This window comes from Phascolarctos cinereus, unplaced genomic scaffold (assembly GCF_003287225.1).
Source record: "Phascolarctos cinereus isolate Bilbo 61053 unplaced genomic scaffold, phaCin_HiC Scaffold_2;HRSCAF=192, whole genome shotgun sequence".
NCBI lineage: Eukaryota > Metazoa > Chordata > Mammalia > Diprotodontia > Phascolarctidae > Phascolarctos > Phascolarctos cinereus.
In genome coordinates, this window is record NW_027555625.1 from 384158045 (window position 1) to 384170650 (window position 12606).

General features: G+C 41.6%; 1 protein-coding gene across 2 annotated transcripts in view; it reads right to left on the bottom strand.

The window, feature by feature from the left end:
• Positions 1-1904: 1904 nt before the first annotated feature.
• Positions 1905-12606, bottom strand: part of CCDC69 (coiled-coil domain containing 69) — a 35276-nt gene continuing 24574 nt past the window's right edge. For both annotated transcript variants that reach the window (XM_020964261.2, XM_078150528.1), the window contains 4 exons: positions 7217-7318; positions 6113-6232; positions 5249-5346; positions 1905-4000 (listed from right to left, as the gene is read on the bottom strand). In XM_020964261.2, coding sequence (XP_020819920.1) covers positions 3832-4000; positions 5249-5346; positions 6113-6232; positions 7217-7318 — 489 coding nt within the window. In that variant the 3' untranslated portion in view covers positions 1905-3831. The remainder of the gene's footprint in view (positions 4001-5248; positions 5347-6112; positions 6233-7216; positions 7319-12606) is intronic.

The following is a 12606-nucleotide window of genomic DNA, read 5'->3' on the forward strand; positions in this document are numbered from 1 at the left end:
AGCCATAAGAGAGTTATGTGGAAGACACCGAAGAGATGACTCAAATAGAAGAACCATGTAGGGAGAATACTGGGGGCAAGTTTGGAAACCTGGGGTGGAGCCTGAGGTATGATGGAGAACCTCATATTCCAGGCTGAGGAGTTTGTATTCTATCCTGTGGGCAATGAGGAGTCGATGGAGATTTTTGAACAGAGAAGGGATGTGTTCAGATCTAAGCATTATGGACCAGAGGCTAAGAGGCCAGAAAACTAGTTAGGAGACCATTGACCTTCAAAGACGAGACCAGCTATGAAAAGCACAAACTGGAAAGCAGATGAAAAAAATGGGATTACTACTCTGATTCTAGCTATAGAAGCAGCATGATGCAGGACTTAAAGTCAGGAAGACCTGGGTTCCAATTTCTACCTCCAGACCCATTTCTTCCCATTCTTCCCTTGTCCCCTGTTGACTCCTCCTACTCAAACTTAAGAGAGGCTCAGCATATTTGCAAAGTTTTGATTTTCATTGTTGTTCAAATGTTTCAGTCGTGTCTGACATTTCATGATTCTATTTGGAGTTTTCTTGGCAAGAGTGGTTTGCCATTTCCTTCTCCAGCCCATTTTACAGATGAGGAAATGGAGGCAAACAGGGTTAAGTGACTTGCCCAGGGTTACACAGCTACTAAGTGTCTGAGGCTAGATTTGAACTCAGGTCTTCCTGACCAGACCCTGAGTTCTATCCACTCTACCACCTAGGTTTCACTAGTAGAGCCTTCAACTTTGACCAGAACGTTCATATCCTTAATCTCAAAATAGCCCTCTAGAAGTAGGGATGATATTAAAATTTTTAAACCTCCATTTCCCAAGGTTGCATGGTCAGGTACCAACAGAACCAGGACCAGGACAAGGACTAGAAATCAAGGATCCAGTGTGACATTAAGGATGTCAGAAGGCCCCTGGAGATGAAAGGGCTAGAGCTAAAGGCAGCTGTTGGGGATGGTGTTGGAGGTGTGAAGGGTTTTGTTTTTTGTTTTTTGTGAGGCAATTGGGGTTAAGTGACTTGCCCAGGGTCACACAGCTAGTAAGTGTCAAGTGTCTGAGGCTGGACTTGAACTCAGGTCCTCCGGATTCTAGGGCCAGTGCTCTATCCACTGCACCACCTAGCTGCCCCAGGAAGAGTTTTTGACTGATGCTATTCTATACCCTCTCCCCTGCCACAGGAGGGTCGGCCACCCTTGGTCAGTGAATGCTCTACTGTGGTGTGCAGAGCTGGTCAGGTACAGCAAGAACGGGAGAGTGTCTTCTATGCAGAGGAGGCCCGAGCCAAGGACCAAGGCATCTATACCTGCTGAGCCACAAACCTTCAGGGGACCTCGACAGCCAGCACCCGAATTCGAATTCTCCAGCCCTCACAGATTCTGGTTTCAGCAGACAAGGCTGGTGACCATTAAACTCCCTATTTCACTGAATGGCCCTGACCTCAGGGCACCTGGAGAGTGAGAGATATATACCAATGTAGGCCGCCACATTCAACTACTCCTGTATTCAGAGGATGGATTGCCTTTCCTCCCATAGTGTGGTCTCCAATTTCCTTTCCCCTAAGCTTGCTGTAGGTAATCTTTACTCTAGCCACTAGACCCAGTCTCCAACCCCCAGTCCCTCCAAACCCTGCCTCAGTCCCTAAGTCCCAGCCCCCAACCTCCTCTTCTAACTGGGACCATCAATTCTCCTCCCCCTCCATTAGTGCTCCCAGGCTGGCAAATATCCAATCCCCTCAAGGCCTCAACAAATCTTGTGGGAATGAAGCTCAGGAGCTGAGCCCTCACCATTCAACCTGACCCTGTAGTAGTTGGCTACCCTCATTCTACTCCTGCCCACCCCACCCCCAAGATAAAGATGGAGGCCAAATAAAGATGCTGCACAATCTTTCTTATTTCAAAAATTTTTATTTGTTTTTTTTTCAAAACCTTTCATCAGTGGCTCACTGTAGCCTGTCCTACACGCACTGATTCGCCTGCATGCATAACACACCTTTCACACACACATACACACACCATTCATACACATGAGAGTACTACCTGAAGGGAAGTGCAGGATTCATATCAAGATCTGGGGCCATGGTTCACAACCGTGGCCCCTTTCCAAGGTATTCCCCTTGCAAAGTGCTTGAGTGTTCTCATCTTCCCTCTAGGACCCAGATATAGTCTGGGTAACACTGTAGGTCCATAGAGGAGTGGATTGCAGAATTATAGACCTCCAAGGAGGTTAGATGTGGAAGGGTCCCGAGAGGTCATCTAGTCAAAGGATTATATAAAATCACAGAATTTGAGCTAAAAGGGACCTTAGAGATCTAGTCCAATCCCTTCCTTTTAGAGATAGGGAAAATGAGCCCCAAGGGGCCAATGTAGTCAAAGAGCACTGAGAGGCAGGAGACTTGGGTTCTATTTCCCAACACAGCCACTCACTCCCTGTTCAACATTGGGCAGGCCCTTTCCTGTTCTTGAGCCCCCTCCACCTTTAGCTCTGATTTTGTCTGCCCAAAGTCACATAGTGAGTGAATGGCAGAGAGAGTGCTAGATGCTCTCAACTTTATAGACTTGGAAAGGCAGGCAAGTCAAAAAGGAAGAGGAGGAGGGAAGAAGAGGAGCACCAGGAGAGTAGGTCCCAGTTTTCCTCAGCTTTGAAAGAAAAGAAATCTCCAGCTGCCAAGAAAGTGCTAACCTGCAAGAGACAGCCTGGTGTTTCATCTTTCCCAGTAACTGAGCCCTGATTGGAGCATGGAGAAAGCAGGAGCCCAGGCTACAGTAGGAGGCCCAGGAAGGGGCAAGGTAGAAGTAGGGGAGGGGGTGGGCCAGCAAAGAGGTTGTGTCTCCTTTACTTTCTCTCACACCTGTGGCCCCAGTCTTGCTTTTTGGACCTGTATCAATTCAGCTGAGGAGGATTAAGGAAGGGTAGTTGGATGACTGAAGATCAAGGAGCTTGGCAGGAGGATTTCCCTAATCCAGGGGGTTCTGCATCATTTTTGGGTATCCAGACAAAGAGAAATCATCTATGAGCGGGAGGGTAGTACACTGCCTCAGTATCACCCCTAAATGGCTGGGAAAGAGAAGTTGAGGTGGAGGACGTGGTGTCAATATATGCTGGGTATGACCAGACCCTCGGGGCTACAAGCCAATAATGGGGACTGCTGAGGACCCTGCCCCATGGGGAGGGAAGGAACAACAGTGCCCTGAGCCCTAAACAATGGCCTTGCTCTATAATGGGTCTAGCCTCTGAGATTCAGGAGGCCAGTTCACCCTACTACCTTCCTTCATTTTGTTCCTCTGTTTCCCCCGGGGGAAGGGGAACTTTGACAGGAGAAAGAAGACAGGGCACACCTGCTTCTGAGGGCAAAGAGCAAAGACAATAGGTGGCCTTTAACCTCCAAGGATCAGAAAAAAAGACCCAGCCCCCTCCTCACCCTGAACTTGTAGATGCCACAAGGAGAACAGTGAACGCACATCCTCTGTCTAAGCCTTTTGCTTTACCGAGTAGAAACCTGAGACTAAGAGAAGGGCAGCCACCTGCTTTCAGTCTGGGGCTGAGCCAGGACAGGAACCCAGGAGTCAGCTCAGCACGCTTTCCCTACACAAGCTGCCTCTAAAGAAAAGCTCCCCATCCTGCCTCCTACTGTCCATCAGGAAAGGTTGAGTCTGGCTTCGGGGGAAATCCCTGGGCTGCCTGTAATGGCAGAGAACAGCCCATGGCAGCAGCTAGCAGAGCCAATGGCCTGGAGAAGGGAGGTCTTCCTGATTATTCCCTTTCTTCTGCCCACTGGCCCTCCTTCAACATCCTCACAGCTGGAGTTCTCAGGCTATGTGGCAAGGTAGGACACTTTAGCAGAAGTCAGTGGAAAGGCTGCTGGGGAATCGCTGGTGACAAGCCGATATAACAGCTCTTCTTTCTCCTGTTGGATCTGTTGACGAAGCTGTGACTCTTTCTCCAGGGCCTCACGGACAAGAAAAAGGTCCTCTGAAAGCTGCCTGTAGGACACAGACCCCAGGGTCAAACATTGGGATCTGTGTCCTGCTGCAAGTTGCCCTGTTTGAATAGTGGAAGCTGGCCGTCACCTTTGGGTAAAGGCAACCCAGGACACAGGAAAAGGACTCTTAACTCTCTCAGCCAATCCCTCATTTCCTTGCCCCCACCCCCCCACCCATTAAAAAAATCACCTCAATTTCCTGACTGAACAACTTATAGTATGTGAATGTGACAGAATACTATTGTGATGTGAGAAATAATGGAGGGCATGATTTCAGAAAAACCTGGGAAAACCTATATGAACTGATGTAAATGAGCAGAACTAGGAGAACAATCTATTTAGTAACACCAGTATTGTAAGGATAATCCATTGTGGAATATTTAGTAACTCTGATCAACACAATTCCAAAGGACTCATGATGAAAAATGCTATTCACCTCCAGATAGAGATTTAAGGATATTTTTTTCTTCTTTCTTCCTTTTTTTCTTTTTTAATATGACAAATCTGGAAATTTGTTTGTGTGATACATACAAATGGGCTTGCCTTCTCAAAAGATGGGGGAGGGGAGGGGAAGAAAGCATTTGGAACTGAAAAAAACAAAACAATACAAGCTTCTTTGCTTTAAGCAAAACAAACAAAAAACAAAAACTACCTCAATTTCTAAAGTCCTCTTCTCCAAGGAAACCTTCCCTAATTGACCCTGTCTACTCCAATGATGTTTCAGCATGGAGCTATGTAGTTTATGTACTTCTTTGTAGGGTGTTCTTAGAGCTTTCTTACCAATGTCCTCTAAAACACATTTATATACCTTCTCCTTCCTCTGGATTCTGTCCACCTTCCCCCTTAACACCGTCCCCCACCCCCACCCCACACCCTGCCAGTGTCCAGGATAAAGTTCCGCTCACTCACAGACTCATAGAATGTCAGAGGTGAAGGGGCCTTAGAAATTATCTAATTTAACCCCCGACACTTTTAGAAATGGGAAAAACTGGACCCTAGGCGGGGAGATGACTTGTCTAGGATCTAGGGTCACACATAGAGTCTTTGGCAAAGCCAGGATCAAGAAGACAAGTCCATAGCACTGAATGGCAAAGCACAGGTGGGCTGAGAAAGGTGAGATGCTCCATTGTGAGGCTTAGCCACTGGAAATGCCTCCTTGACCACATCACCCCATTTGCATGACTCTCACTCCTATGAAGTTGTTGCTTAGAAAGGGAAGATGAGAATTCAGAGGTAGGGATGTGGTTACCTTGACACCCGTTGGTGGTTCCATCCCCGAACCTGAAGATCCTCATTCTCCTGCTGCAGTACTGTAATTTTCTCTTCTAATGACAGGTTCTTCTCTTTCTGTAAAACATCAGAAAGAAAGGGAACAAACACCAAATGAGGTCCAATGATGGTCAATTAAAAACATGTCTAAACACAGACAACCAGCTCTCTGTTATCTGTAATAATGGCCAAAGGAGTGGCAAGAAATCAGATGATTTTCCAAAATTCGTCTGAGGCAAAACAAGTTCGACCTCTGTCCCACCAAACCTCTCACTAAAGTAGCTAGCAGATATAGAGTTGTTTACCTAGAATCACCAAAGCATGGAATGCTAAACTCTCAGAGATAGAAGGACTTCATGGAAAAATACAGTCTGATCTCTATTTGAACAGGAAGCCTTTTTTTTTTTTTTAATTTTTTTTTTTAGCATTCCCTCCCTTCAATTCCCTGAATCACCTTGGTATGGAAAGACAAGGTGCTTTTGTTCTGGTCTCACCCAGAGACAGGGTTTCCCTATAACCCTCTAGTTTCCTTCTGGCTATGCGGGTAGAGTAAAACCATGCCTAGCCTTGGGGTCAGAAGGCCAGAATTCCATTCTTGGCTTGGCTACTAACTTATTACATGACTTTTGGAAGTCATTTCTCTTCTGTGGTGTCAATTTTCTAATCTGTATAAAAAGGATCCTGGAGTACATGATCTGGAAGATCCCTTCCAATCCTCAAAGTCTGTGAGCTCTTTCAGAGTGAAAAGCCCCTGTGGCAGAGGGACAGGATGAGGAGATAGGGGTATGGTAAGTTATGTAAGGAAAGGGAAGACTAAAGACCTAACAGAGAATCCTTGACCTACCACTGTTTCCATTTGGATCAGTCTCCTATCCAGTTCATGGATACGTTCATTCTTCATTTCGATGACAAAGTGCAAGCTCTCCAGCTCCTGCTCCCAAAATTGACTGGGGCTCCCATAGTCCTAGACAGAGAAGCACAGATAAAGTCCATTCACATGTCCCTTCATTGGCCAGGACTGGGACTTGTCACTATGCTCTTGGGCAAATTAATTTAACCTTTCTAGACCTTGATTTCCTCCTCAATAAAATTGGGAGATTAAGTCCTCCACGTCTTGCTTACAGAGGTGTTTGAGGGAATCTTCAATAATGTTGGGTCCCTCCTTCACCCATCAATGAGTGACATATTGGGCCTGCCTTGGACATCTGTGACCTCCTTCTACATATCCCTGAATCACAGAATATCTGAATCAAAGACTCTCAAGAGTTAGAATGAGCCATATCTAGTCCAATCCCTACCTGAGCAAGAATCAGTCCTTTCTACAACATCTCTGAGAAGTTCAACCATCCACATTCCTCTCTTTGAAGACCTCCAGGGAAGGAGGAATTCAATACCCTCCAGGACAGCCCATTCCACTTTAGGGCGAATATGATTAAGATTTTTTATTATTATTAATGGATTTTATGTTTTGAAATATAAATATATATAATTTGTATATTATTAACTTTGAGTATATATTATGAATATGTAGCAGGTTAAATAAAACTATGATTGAATTGTTATTCCTAATTATGATTACAAAGCATTTCATAATTCTTGAGCCAAAATCTGCCTCTCTGCCACTTCTACTCAGTATTCCCAGTTCCCAAGCTAGCATGTCTTCCCCCAGGTATTCCCTTTCCCAGACTAAACATTCTCAATTCCTTCAACCGATCCTTGCATGACATGTTTTTAAGTTCTCTCACTGTTATGGTTGTCCTATAGCTAGTTAACATTCCTCCTAAAATGTGGTACCCAGTACTGGACACCACTCTCTAGCTCTAAGCTGTGGCTATGATGAGGGTAAAGGGTGGGAGAAATGATCACTTCTCTTGTCCTGGACATCTTTGGATTTTCTAAAGACCCAGATACATCAAGGATTAAGGCCACTGTATTCAAAGGGTCCTACCTGGATATGTTTCTTATAATCTCTGCTCAGGATAGATTCCTCTACTCTTTTCATCTTGGCTTGGAAGACCTCCATCTGAGAAGTTAGTCCATCTATGGTCTCCTGGAGGGTGGGAAAAGAAATGGGTTTTAAAGAAGGAAGCCAAGAAGAAATGTGATTGGAGGCTACACAGTGGTCAGTGGATGGATGGGGAGAGGGGTGTCTTCTCCCTTCTTTCAGTTTTTTCCTTTGCAGTTCATCCTTCATAGGCTGCTAAATTCAGCTTTGTAAAGTGGACTTCTGGCCCCTTCATTCTCCTGCTCAAAGACTTTACACAGTTCCCCACAGACTACAGAATAAAGTCCAAACTCTTCAACCCAGAATTTGCTGTCCTGACTTTCCTCTTTAATCTCTTCTGCAAGAACCCTACATTTTAACCTTTTCTCCCAACTACATTATACATTTAATTCTATTCCTTGATCATCTATCTTTTCCCTAGAATTTCCTTCCCACTTCTCCCTACCCATCCTTTAAACCCCAGTTCAGCTCCTGCCCCTTACAGAAAGCCTTCCCTGATGACTCCAGCCCTCAGTGACCTCCTCTTTCCCCAGATCCTTTAGCACAAACATTCAGTCTAATTAAGTTCTGGACTGCGTGGCATGGAGTATTGCATTGTTCCCTAAGAGTTGTGTTTGTTTTTTCTCCCTAGTTGATTCCTTGACGGAGAGGCAATGCAGGAGTACTGATTAGAACAATGGATTTAGGGTTAATTCCAGCCTTAACTCTGCAACTTTGACCACTTCAATCCAATCGAACAGACATTTTTCAAATGGATGCCCTCAATCTGCCAGGCATTATGCTAGGTGTTGGAGATGAAAAAGATAAAAATGAAACCCTTCTTCTCCCCATTACATTTATATTCTACTGGGGAAAAGCAAAATATACACAGATGAGCAAATGCAAGGTGATTTGAGGAGGGAGAGAGAAGTACAATACATTTCTAAACAGTTATGCAGGTAAACTCTTAAAAATTTTTAGGTCTACAAAAGTTTCATCAGTTCTTAAAATTCAGTTTTGCCCAACAACACTTTATAATAATATTCGATCTAGATCTGTTGTTCAACAATTCGACAAACGTTTGTTCTCAATGTCCATACCTGTGAACTGGTAACAATGATTATCAAGCATCCTCACCCATATGCCTTGACTTTAAGGCATGCTGGGATTGAGATGTGTCAAGCAGTCTTCCAATTTCAAAATTGTAGAAGTTTCCTAAGGGCATAGATCTTTTATGATCTTCAGGGGACTTTGGGAGGTCTTAGTTTAACCCCAGTCACCATTAAGAATAATGGTGGAATACCTGGGGAGTAACAGATCTATATTATTTTTTTCTTCTTTTTCTCTTTAAAAATTTATTTATTTTGAACTTAAATATAAAAAGACAAAAATAAACTTCAATGTATATAGCACAATATGAAAAGAAGATTCAATATAAAACCATGAATTTCCATTTTATATTGTTTACTTAAAAAAAACCCAACTATGTAATAAATACTATATGTCATTTTCAAAGCTATCCTGCTTTTCCATGTTTCCGTCTAAGTTTTCTTTTGTTCTCTACTATGCATTTTTAATTTTTTCCTCTATGGATTTTGTTGTTATTTTTCTAGCTCAGTGAAACTTTTTTTTGGTAACTTAATTGGGATGGCGTTAAACAATAGATTAATTTAGGTAAAATGGTCATTTTTATTATATTGGCTCTGCCTACCTATGAACAATTAATATTTCTCCAGTTATTTAAATCTGACTTTATTTGTATAAAAAGTGTTTTATAATTATATCCATGTAGTTCCTGGGTTTGTTTTGTTAAGTATATTCCCAGATATTTTATACTGACTATGATTATTTTAAATGAGATATCTCTTACTATCTCTTCTTGCAGGGTTTCATTGGTGATATATAGAATTGCTGGTGATTTATGTGAGTGTATTTTATATCCTGCTACTTTGCAAAAATTATTGTTTCCACTAACTTTTTAGTTGAATCTTTACTATTTTCCACATACATCATCCTATTGTCTCTCTGCATTATTTTGTAACCCATAGATGGGTTAGGTTTCTCTGGTCATTTCCAGTTTACTCCATATAAACTGGATCCAAAGAATTTAAGTATCTGTTTTTAGCAAGGAATTAAAGTTTTTTTTTCCAGCAATTTCAGTTAAAATGGAAATTGCTCCCAAATTTAAATTATGACAAAAAATAAAAAGTCAGTAATACGAGCTCTGAATTCATTTCTCTAAGTCTCAGTTTTCTCATTTGTGAATAACTCTATGACCTCATTAATGCAGGTAAACTCTCCAGTAACGCAGATTGTAGCCCATCTATATCTTCTTTACTATGCCCTCTATAAGTCCTTCATTGGGAGTCCATGTAGCTTATTAGGAGGCTTCCTCTAAGTCTCCTGACATTAAGTATTAATGTCACACATGGACTACCTGTCCAAAATTACCATATTCCTAGCCCATCTCCTCCATTTCTGGTGCTATATCTTCCATGATTTCTCATGTCCATTTTTTTGCATGCAATTCAATGTTGGTTAATATGCTACTGTGTATTTGCCCCCTCATTATTTGTCTTTCCATTTTCCTCTGGTGACCCACTATTCTGATTTCCAGTGATTGTGGTATTCTATGATTTACAGCACATAACATCACCGGAGGAATGTTACTGTTAAAAAGATGAGTTTCTATTTCAGGTAGAAATTTGTCTGTCTGACAAGGGGTCACTGAGAGCGCTAAGAAATCTCCCAAATGCAATCCAGCTGGTTCTCCTTCTCTTCAGTTTATTGTCATCTGTAGCATCTGTTCAAGACATATGAACTTATGGACCACCTCTATGGACTGTCCCTCCAACAACATAACATGTTCTAGAGACAATATGCAGTCTTCACTCTCTTGACTTTTCCTTTATATATCATTAAGTCAAATTCCTTTGAGTGGTGGGATAGATTTTTATTTAGTAGGCTGTATAATATTCTGGGGCTTGTTTCAATCAGTTCAATGCTATCCATAAACAGAGGAACTCATCCTCTATAGGGAATCTTTCTTCCATTTAGACTAGGTCACATTCTATGTGACAGTGGCAACCAACTTAGGTAAGCGTGCATATCACTGTTTCAGGCCTCTCTTCGGAAATGACCATCAGTGTCATAGAGCAAAGTTATTTCTCTTGTTGAGCATTCTGAAGAATCTCTTATGATCTTGGCATATACTTTTTGGAGGACAGTGGTACTTTGTACTACCACATCAAATGCTTTTCTGTAGTCAAAGAACTGTAACAGTGGAATTTTGTATTTTCTGCACCTTTCTACCAATTGTATGAGTATAAAGATGTGCAAACGGCTGCCTGTTCCCTCTTCATATTGTCATTAAGAATAGCCTTGATACAAAGACATAGAAGATAGATGCCTTTTGTTCATTCGTTTCAATTGTGTCTGACTCTTTATGACCCCACCTGAGGTTTTCTTGGCAAAGGTACTAGAGCGGTTTGTCATCTCCTTCTCCAGCTCATTTTGCACATGAGCAAACTATAGTGAATTGCCCGGGGTCACAAAGCTAGTAAGTGTCTGAAGCCACATTTGAATTCAGGTCTTCCCAACTTCCAGGCCTGGTGCTCTATCCACTGCACTACCACCTAGCTGCCTGGATAGATGTATAAATACACAGAAACATATATTTATACATGCACACAATTATATATGTATAGCTGAACTTAAATATATGTGTGTATGCATATATATGTTTTATATATAGTATGTATATTTATATGTATATATACATATATATTTACACACACACACATACACATATACACATCAGCACTTGTGGTAGCAAAGAATTGGAAACTAAGTAGGTGGCCATCAGCTGGGGAATGGCCAATGAAATTATAGCATTTGAATGCAATGAAATATTATTATGCCGTAGAAAATCATGAAGACAAAAAATGCAGAGAAACTAGGGCAGATCTGCATGCTGTGATCTAAAACAAAGTGAACAAAACCAAGATGATAATTTATACACTGACCACATCAAAGTGAAGGAGCACAATATGGAAACACAACAGAATTTTAACTCGCGTGGTGGCCATCTAAAGCTTCCATGTCCTAAACATGAAGCATATCTTCCTCTTTGTTGTGTCATGTAAATCCATCCCTCAGTGACCTAGAAAATGTCATGCTAGACCTTATCTATGTTTACTTAGTCTGTTCCAAGCATTCTTCCTAACTTTATTTTCTTTAAAGTCATTTCTACTGCTTCATGCTAGACATCATGTAGTTATTAAGGCTTCCCTACCTTTTATGGAATAGATAGTTTGCAGTAGAAACCTTGACAGATCTGTACCATTTATGCTCTATTTGCTGTCCTTCAAATTTCATCCTGTAATGCCCTCAGGTTAACAAGTTTTCTACAAACTCATTTTCTTCCCACCATTTTTTGCTGTTTTATTGGATAATTGTTTTGATAATCTTCCCTGAGCCTCTTCCAATCTGTTTCACAAATGAGTAAAAAGAACAGTATTTGAAACCAATACTATCCTTTGCTATTAGCTCTCTTCACTTGACAAAGAAATCAGTATTTGCCAAGTGTGGCTCTTTTGGCCTCATTGCTTTACAATGGTTCAGGAACTTCTGGAAGAAACGGTGAGAGTTAAAACAACTAATGAAACAGGCCATTTCACATTTTGGTGAGCATCAAGAGTTTATTTAAGGGGCAGCTAGGTGGCTCAGTGGTTAGAGCACTGGCCCTGGATTCAGGAGGACCTGAGGTCAAATCTAGTCTCAGACACATAACACTAGCTGTGTGACCCTGGGCAAGTCACTTAACCCCACTGCCTAACCAAAAAAAAAAAAAAAGAAAAAGAAAAGAGTTTATTTAAATGGGTCATGTTGGACCTGTCTTAACGTGCTCTATTTTTTCATTTTTATTCTTCTTATCTCTCTAATTGGAATAATGCTTACAAAGCTTACCTCACATGGATATTGTAAAGAAAATTCATGAAACTTTAATTCAATTATTATTGTCATTATTGTTAAAATTTTGATAAATTTGTGATCTCAACCATGTGATCACATAAGCCATCTGTGCTAATTGTAACCTACCTACCATTTTTTTCCCAATTATGATACAAGTTGCTCCCTACAGCCTTTCAAATACCAGCATTCTTCTGGCAGTACTACAAGAATACAAATTATAGGACACTCCTATCTTGTAAGAATCAACATTACAAACGAAGCATTAGAGATGAATGGTAGAAGAAAAGAAGTCAAATGTTTTAACAAGCATTTCATACGTGCCTATTCTATAAGAGGGTCTGTGCATGGCACTGAGGAAACAAAGATGAAAAACCCCCCAA